The sequence below is a fragment of the Ambystoma mexicanum genome, chromosome 9, assembly GCF_040938575.1.
Source record: "Ambystoma mexicanum isolate Mex_15411 chromosome 9, UKY_AmexF1_1, whole genome shotgun sequence".
NCBI classification, from domain to species: Eukaryota; Metazoa; Chordata; class Amphibia; order Caudata; family Ambystomatidae; genus Ambystoma; species Ambystoma mexicanum.
Window position 1 is genome coordinate 14,452,087 of NC_090931.1, and position 7,812 is coordinate 14,459,898.

Below are 7,812 nucleotides of genomic sequence, written 5' to 3' on the forward strand. Positions count from 1 at the left end.
GGGAGTGTGTTCAGTGAGCTCGGCAATGTGTTTAGTGAGCTCGGGAATGTGTTCAGTGAGCTCGGGTGTGTGTTCAGTGGGCGCGGGAATGTGTTCAGTGAGCTCGGGTGTGTGTTCAGTCGGCTCGGGAGTGTGTTCAGTCGGCTCGGGAGTGTGTTCAGTGAGCTCGGGAATGTGTTCAGTGGGCTTGGGAGTGTGTTCAGTGGGCTCAGGAATGTCTTCAGTGTACTTGGGAGTGTGCTCAGTGTGCTCAGGAATGTGCTCAGTGGGCTCGGGAATGTGTTAAGTGGGCTCGGGTGTGTGTTCAGTGAGCTCAGGAATGTCTTCAGTGGGCTCGGGAATGTCTTCAGTGGACTTGGGAGTGTGCTCAGTGGGCTCAGGAATGTGTTCAGTAGGCTCGGGAATGTCTTCAGTGGGCTCGGGAGTGGGTTCAGTGGGCACAGGAATGTGTTCAGTGAGCTCTGGAATGTCTTCAGTGGGCTCGGGAATGTCTTCAGTGGGCTCGGGAGTGGGTTCAGTGGGCACAGGAATGTGTTCAGTGAGCTCTGGAATGTGCTCAGTGGGCTCGGGAGTGGGTTCAGTGTGCACAGGAATGTAAGTGGGCTCGGGAATCTGTTCACTGAGCTCGGGAATGTACTCAGTGGGCTCTGGAATGTGTTCAGTGGGCTCGGGAATGTCTTCAGTGGGCTCCGGAATGTCTTCAGTTTGCTCGGGAGTGGGTTCAGTGGGCACAGGAATGTGTTCAGTGAGCTCTGGAATGTGCTCAGTGGGCTCGGGAGTGGGTTCAGTGTGCACAGGAATGTAAGTGGGCTCGGGAATGTGTTCAGTGAGCTCGGGAATGTGCTCAGTGGGCTCGGGAATGTGTTCAGTGGGCTTGGGAGTGTGTTCAGTGGGCTCAGGAATGTCTTCAGTGGACTTGGGAGTGTGCTCAGGAATGTGCTCAGTGGGCTCGGGAATGTGTTAAGTGGGCTCGGGTGTGTGTTCAGTGAGCTCGGGAATGTCTTCAGTGGGCTCGGGAATGTCTTCAGTGGACTTGGGAGTGTGCTCAGTGGGCTCAGGAATGTGCTCAGTGGGCTCGGGAATGTGTTAAGTGGGCTCGGGTGTGTGTTCAGTGAGCTCGGGAATGTCTTCAGTGGGCTCGGCAATGTCTTCAGTGGGCTCGGGAGTGGGTTCAGTGGGCACAGGAATGTGTTCAGTGAGCTCTGGAATGTGCTCAGTGGGCTCGGGAGTGGGTTCAGTGTGCACAGGAATGTAAGTGGGCTCGGGAATGTGTTCAGTGAGCTCGGGAATGTACTCAGTGGGCTCTGGAATGTGTTCAGTGAGCTCGGGAATGTACTCAGTGGGCTCTGGAATGTGTTCAGTGGGCTCGGGAGTGTGTTCAGTGGGCTCGGGAGTGTGTTCAGTCGGCTCGGGAGTGTGTTCAGTGAGCTCAGGAATGTGTTCAGTGGGCTCGGTAGTGTGTTCAGTGGGCTCAGGAATGTGTTCAGTGGGCTCGGGTGTGTGTTCAGTAGGCTCGGGAGTGTGTTCAGTGAGCACAGGAGTGTGTGTTCAGTGAGCTCGGGAATGTGCTCAGTGGGCTCAGGAATGTGCTTAGTGGGCTCGGGAATGTGCTCAGTGGGCTCAGGAATGTCTTCAGTGGACTCGGGAGTGGGTTCAGTGGGCACAGGAATGTGTTCAGTGAGCTCTGGAATGTGCTCAGTGGGCTCGGGAGTGGGTTCAGTGTGCACAGGAATGTAAGTGGGCTCGGGAATCTGTTCACTGAGCTCGGGAATGTACTCAGTGGGCTCTGGAATGTGTTCAGTGGGCTCGGGAATGTCTTCAGTGGGCTCTGGAATGTCTTCAGTTTGCTCGGGAGTGGGTTCAGTGGGCACAGGAATGTGTTCAGTGAGCTCTGGAATGTGCTCAGTGGGCTCGGGAGTGGGTTCAGTGTGCACAGGAATGTAAGTGGGCTCGGGAATGTGTTCAGTGAGCTTGGGAATGTGCTCAGTGGGCTCGGGAATGTGTTCAGTGGGCTTGGGAGTGTGTTCAGTGGGCTCAGGAATGTCTTCAGTGGACTTGGGAGTGTGCTCAGGAATGTGCTCAGTGGGCTCGGGAATGTGTTAAGTGGGCTCGGGTGTGTGTTCAATGAGCTCGGGAATGTCTTCAGTGGGCTCGGGAATGTCTTCAGTGGACTTGGGAGTGTGCTCAGTGGGCTCAGGAATGTGCTCAGTGGGCTCGGGAATGTGTTAAGTGGGCTCGGGTGTGTGTTCAGTGAGCTCGGGAATGTCTTCAGTGGGCTCGGCAATGTCTTCAGTGGGCTCGGGAGTGGGTTCAGTGGGCACAGGAATGTGTTCAGTGAGCTCTGGAATGTGCTCAGTGGGCTCGGGAGTGGGTTCAGTGTGCACAGGAATGTAAGTGGGCTCGGGAATGTGTGCAGTGAGCTTGGGAATGTACTCAGTGGGCTCTGGAATGTGTTCAGTGAGCTCGGGAATGTGTTTAGTGAGCTCGGGAATGTGTTCAGTGAGCTCTCGGGAATGTGTTCAGTGAGCTCGGGAGTGTGTTCAGTGGGCACAGGAATGTGTTCAGTGTGCTCGGTAGTGTGTTCAATGGGCTCAGCAATGTGTTCAGTGTGCTCGGAATGTGTTCAGTGGGCCCGGAAGTGTGTTCAGTGAGCTCGGGAGTGTGTTCAGTGAGCTCGGCAATGTGTTTAGTGAGCTCGGGAATGTGTTCAGTGAGCTCGGGTGGGTGTTCAGTGGGCTCGGGAGTGGGTTCAGTGGCCACAGGAATGTGTTCAGTGGGCGCGGGAATGTGTTCAGTGAGCTCGGGTGTGTGTTCAGTCGGCTCGGGAGTGTGTTCAGTCGGCTCGGGAGTGTGTTCAGTGAGCTCGGGAATGTGTTCAGTGGGCTTGGGAGTGTGTTCAGTGGGCTCAGGAATGTCTTCAGTGTACTTGGGAGTGTGCTCAGTGTGCTCAGGAATGTGCTCAGTGGGCTCGGGAATGTGTTAAGTGGGCTCAGGAATGTCTTCAGTGGGCTCGGGAATGTCTTCAGTGGACTTGGGAGTGTGCTCAGTGGGCTCAGGAATGTGCTCAGTGGGCTCGGGAATGTGTTAAGTGGGCTCGGGTGTGTGTTCAGTGAGCTCGGGAATGTCTTCAGTGAGCTCTGGAATGTCTTCAGTGGGCTCGGGAATGGGTTCAGTGGGCACAGGAATGTGTTCAGTGAGCTCTGGAATGTGCTCAGTGAGCTCGGGAGTGGGTTCAGTGTGCACAGGAATGTAAGTGGGCTCGGGAATCTGTTCACTGAGCTCGGGAATGTACTCAGTGGGCTCTGGAATGTGTTCAGTGGGCTCGGGAATGTCTTCAGTGGGCTCCGGAATGTCTTCAGTTTGCTCGGGAGTGGGTTCAGTGGGCACAGGAATGTGTTCAGTGAGCTCTGGAATGTGCTCAGTGGGCTCGGGAGTGGGTTCAGTGTGCACAGGAATGTAAGTGGGCTCGGGAATGTGTTCAGTGAGCTCGGGAATGTGCTCAGTGGGCTCGGGAATGTGTTCAGTGGGCTTGGGAGTGTGTTCAGTGGGCTCAGGAATGTCTTCAGTGGACTTGGGAATGTCTTCAGTGGACTTGGGAGTGTGCTCAGTGGGCTCAGGAATGTGCTCAGTGGGCTCGGGAATGTGTTAAGTGGGCTCGGGTGTGTGTTCAGTGAGCTCGGGAATGTCTTCAGTGGGCTCGGCAATGTCTTCAGTGGGCTCGGGAGTGGGTTCAGTGGGCACAGGAATGTGTTCAGTGAGCTCTGGAATGTGCTAGTGGGCTCGGGAGTAGGTTCAGTGTGCACAGGAATGTAAGTGGGCTCGGGAATGTGTTCAGTGAGCTCGGGAATGTACTCAGTGGGCTCTGGAATGTGTTCAGTGAGCTCGGGAATGTACTCAGTGGGCTCTGGAATGTGTTCAGTGGGCTCGGGAGTGTGTTCAGTGGGCTCGGGAGTGTGTTCAGTCGGCTCGGGAGTGTGTTCAGTGAGCTCGGGAATGTGTTCAGTGGGCTCGGTAGTGTGTTCAGTGGGCTCGGGAATGTGTTCAGTGGGCTCGGGTGTGTGTTCAGTAGGCTCGGGAGTGTGTTCAGTGAGCACAGGAGTGTGTGTTCAGTGAGCTCGGGAATGTGCTCAGTGGGCTCAGGAATGTGCTTAGTGGGCTCGGGAATGTGCTCAGTGGGCTCAGGAATGTCTTCAGTTGACTCGAGAGTGGGTTCAGTGGGCACAGGAATGTGTTCAGTGAGCTCTGGAATGTGCTCAGTGGGCTCGGGAGTGGGTTCAGTGTGCACAGGAATGTAAGTGGGCTCGGGAATGTGTTCAGTGAGCTCGGGAATGTGCTCAGTGGGCTCGGGAATGTGTTCAGTGGGCTTGGGAGTGTGTTCAGTGGGCTCAGGAATGTCTTCAGTGGACTTGGGAGTGTGCTCAGTGTGCTCAGGAATGTGCTCAGTGGGCTCGGGAATGTGTTAAGTGGGCTCGGGTGTGTGTTCAGTGAGCTCAGGAATGTCTTCAGTGGGCTCGGGAATGTCTTCAGTGGACTTGGGAGTGTGCTCAGTGGGCTCAGGAATGTGCTCAGTGGGCTCGGGAATGTGTTAAGTGGGCTCGGGTGTGTGTTCAGTGAGCTCGGGAATGTCTTCAGTGGGCTCGGGAATGTCTTCAGTGGGCTCGGGAGTGGGTTCAGTGGGCACAGGAATGTGTTCAGTGAGCTCTGGAATGTGCTCAGTGGGCTCGGGAGTGGGTTCAGTGTGCACAGGAATGTAAGTGGGCTCGGGAATCTGTTCAATGAGCTCGGGAATGTACTCAGTGGGCTCTGGAATGTGTTCAGTGGGCTCGGGAATGTCTTCAGTGGGCTCCGGAATGTCTTCAGTTTGCTCGGGAGTGGGTTCAGTGGGCACAGGAATGTGTTCAGTGAGCTCTGGAATGTGCTCAGTGGGCTCGGGAGTGGGTTCAGTGTGCACAGGAATGTAAGTGGGCTCGGGAATGTGTTCAGTGAGCTTGGGAATGTGCTCAGTGGGCTCGGGAATGTGTTCAGTGGGCTTGGGAGTGTGTTCAGTGGGCTCAGGAATGTCTTCAGTGGACTTGGGAGTGTGCTCAGGAATGTGCTCAGTGGGCTCGGGAATGTGTTAAGTGGGCTCGGGCGTGTGTTCAGTGAGCTCGGGAATGTCTTCAGTGGGCTCGGGCATGTCTTCAGTGGACTTGGGAGTGTGCTCAGTGGGCTCAGGAATGTGCTCAGTGGGCTCGGGAATGTGTTAAGTGGGCTCGGGTGTGTGTTCAGTGAGCTCGGGAATGTCTTCAGTGGGCTCGGCAATGTCTTCAGTGGGCTCGGGAGTGGGTTCAGTGGGCACAGGAATGTGTTCAGTGAGCTCTGGAATGTGCTCAGTGGGCTCGGGAGTGGGTTCAGTGTGCACAGGAATGTAAGTGGGCTCGGGAATGTGTGCAGTGAGCTCGGGAATGTACTCAGTGGGCTCTGGAATGTGTTCAGTGAGCTCGGGAATGTACTCAGTGGGCTCTGGAATGTGTTCAGTGGGCTCGGGAGTGTGTTCAGTGGGCTCTGGAGTGTGCTCAGTGAGCTCGGGAGTGTGTTCAGTGGGCTCGGGAGTGTGCTCAGTGGGCTCGGGAATGTTTTCAACATTGTAGAAGTAGGGCATCAAACGGATGAGACACCAACAAGACCACAAATAGGTAAGATTTCAAAATGCAGGAGATACGTAAATACAGCTTCTTAAGAATTTAAAAGTATGCACCTTTCATACTTTGCCGGCAACGTTATAGAAACTGCTCCTCTCCCGGGCTATTTTCCAGGTGTTTATGATTCATCTTCTGAGAGGCAAATCAAACATGTTTATGGGAGGGGTGTGAGAACAATCGTACCAACCTCTGCGCCCAGTGGAGTAAGTTTAGCGAAAATGTTGGGAGGCCATGACAACTGAAGGATAGGGGCGTGTCTGGAGGAAGGGTGGAGGGCGGCTCTGAGGGATAACGCTAAACTACGACACCACAAGGGTCCCTTGCCGATACTCTGTCATAACTTGCAGAAGACTGGTGGCGTATCTTTAAAATTAAATTCTAAAGACACACCAGTCTTCTGAAAGTTATAACACAACATTGGGCCTCATCACAAGTTTGACAGTAGCCTTGGCAGTAAATCCGGCAGTCTGCCGCCAAACTTGCAAACATTTCTGGCACCCGCGAATGGGCAATTACTGGGTCATTACGACACTGCCGGACCCGGTAATTGGCCATTCACTGGTGCCGGAATGAAATACTCTCCATTCCCATTTGAACCCTGTATAAAAAAGAAAACAATAATACATAAAATCAGCACCACATCTAAGGGCATTCCCCCAAAAGCAGACTATTAAGAAACCCAGTCACCGCAGTGACCGTGGGAGTGGTGTTAGCAGCGAGACACTTCCGCCAAATTGGTCCTGGAGTCGAAATAACTCTGCTCCTCTAAGGTGCGCCAGAGTCCCTCCCTCCGAGTGTTTGGACTTGCAGGTCCCCTCACTCACAGATAAAGCATCGTGTGGGTGGGAGAGCGAAGTCTGCCCCGTGCTTGCCTCAGCTCTCTTCAGCCTCATGTGTGGAACCAGACTGCCCGGGCAGCAGGAAAGAGCTTGGTCATTCCACCCTTATCCACACACACTCAGCAGGTGCACCAGCCCACGCAGGGGGCGCTAGAGGTGCAGCTCACATAGCGGCCCGCCCCTCGGGCCACCGCCTCCGTGGACTCGCCTCCTCAAGGCAGCATAGTGCAGGTGCCCCCGGGGGTCCGGCTGGAAACGGCCGCCCCCTCGAGGGGCATAAATAGCCTGGGCTGAGAGAGCAAGGTCTCTATTCCAGCCCAGGCACCAGCAACCCCCCTCCCACCCAAGCTGTAGGGAAGACAAGGGCAAGACGGGATAGAGAGGGTTCTTGCCAGGAGGACAAGGAGGACTGAGCACTGTTCAGTCACATATTCCTCTTCTGACAAAGCAATGCAGCTTGTGGAGCAGGTTGGGAGAAGGGTGATGTTGGCAAAGGTGGACATTGAATCTGCCTTCAGGCTCCTGCCGGTGCATCCGGATAGCTTTCATCTGCTGGGATTTCAGTGGGACGGTCAATTTTTCTTTGACAGGTGTATGCCAACGGGGAGCGCAGGTTCATGCAACTTCTTTGAGCAGTTCAGCTCTTTCCTAGAATGGGTGGCAAGGACTAGGGAGCCAAGGCGGGGTGATCATGCACTATCTGGACGATTTCCTGTTCATTGGTGGGGAAGGGTCTGGGGACGGTGGAGCTCCACTGGGATCCTTTCAGGTACTAATGACTGAATTGGGCATTCCTCTGGCCAATGAGAAGACACAGAGACCGTCCATATCTTGACTTTTCTAGGTATAGAAATTGATACTTGCACAGGCACGTGCAGGCTGCCAAAAGATAAAGTGGATGGGCTTGTAGAATTGATTGGCAATAGACTGGCAAAGGAAAACACGACCCTGGGCCAAGTACAGCGGCTCCTGGGGAAACTCAACTTTGCAGCCAGAGTGGTACCAGCTGGGAGGGTATTTGCCAGGAGGTTGGCAAGAGCAACAACGGGGGAAACGGGCAAGCATCACCACATCAGGTTGAGTGTTGCCATCAAAGAGGATCTGATCATGTGGTGCATGTTCCCGCAGGGATACAATGGGGTTAGCCTCTGGCGGGAACCATGGATTACCAGCAGGGAGTTACAAATGTACCCCAGTGCTTCTGGCAAGGAAGGTTTTGGGGTCATCCTGGGCACCCAGTGGTGCGCCCAGAAATGGCTGACTCAGTGGCGGAAAAAAGGGAGATTAGAAAA

The 7,812-nt window shown here is 54.6% G+C and overlaps 1 protein-coding gene across 1 annotated transcript; it reads right to left on the reverse strand.

Moving 5' to 3' along the window:
- Window positions 1–282: 282 nt before the first annotated feature.
- LOC138487218 (cell surface glycoprotein 1-like) lies at window positions 283–5,641 on the reverse strand. Its single transcript, XM_069613857.1, has 5 exons — window positions 5,339–5,641; window positions 4,682–5,071; window positions 3,181–3,591; window positions 1,295–2,054; window positions 283–905 (listed from the first exon to the last, which is right to left on the reverse strand). The coding sequence occupies exons 1-5, from the start codon at window positions 5,639–5,641 to the stop codon at window positions 283–285; spliced, it is 2,487 nt and encodes an 828-aa protein (XP_069469958.1).
- Window positions 5,642–7,812: the final 2,171 nt, after the last annotated feature.

What these genes read in the sequence shown, in the direction of transcription:
- LOC138487218 (XM_069613857.1), bottom strand. Translation starts at nt 5,641, where the DNA reads ATGCCCTACTTCTACAATGTTGAAAACATTCCCGAGCCCACTGAGCAC. An exon ending in AGCTCACTGAACACATTCCT is followed by an intron (nt 2,055 to 3,180) that starts GTGCCCACTGAA and finishes CACACTCCCAAG; the next exon opens with TCCACTGAAGACATTCCTGA. An exon ending in CACATTCCAGAGCCCACTGA is followed by an intron (nt 906 to 1,294) that starts GTACATTCCCGA and finishes AGTCCACTGAAG; the next exon opens with ACATTCCTGAGCCCACTGAA.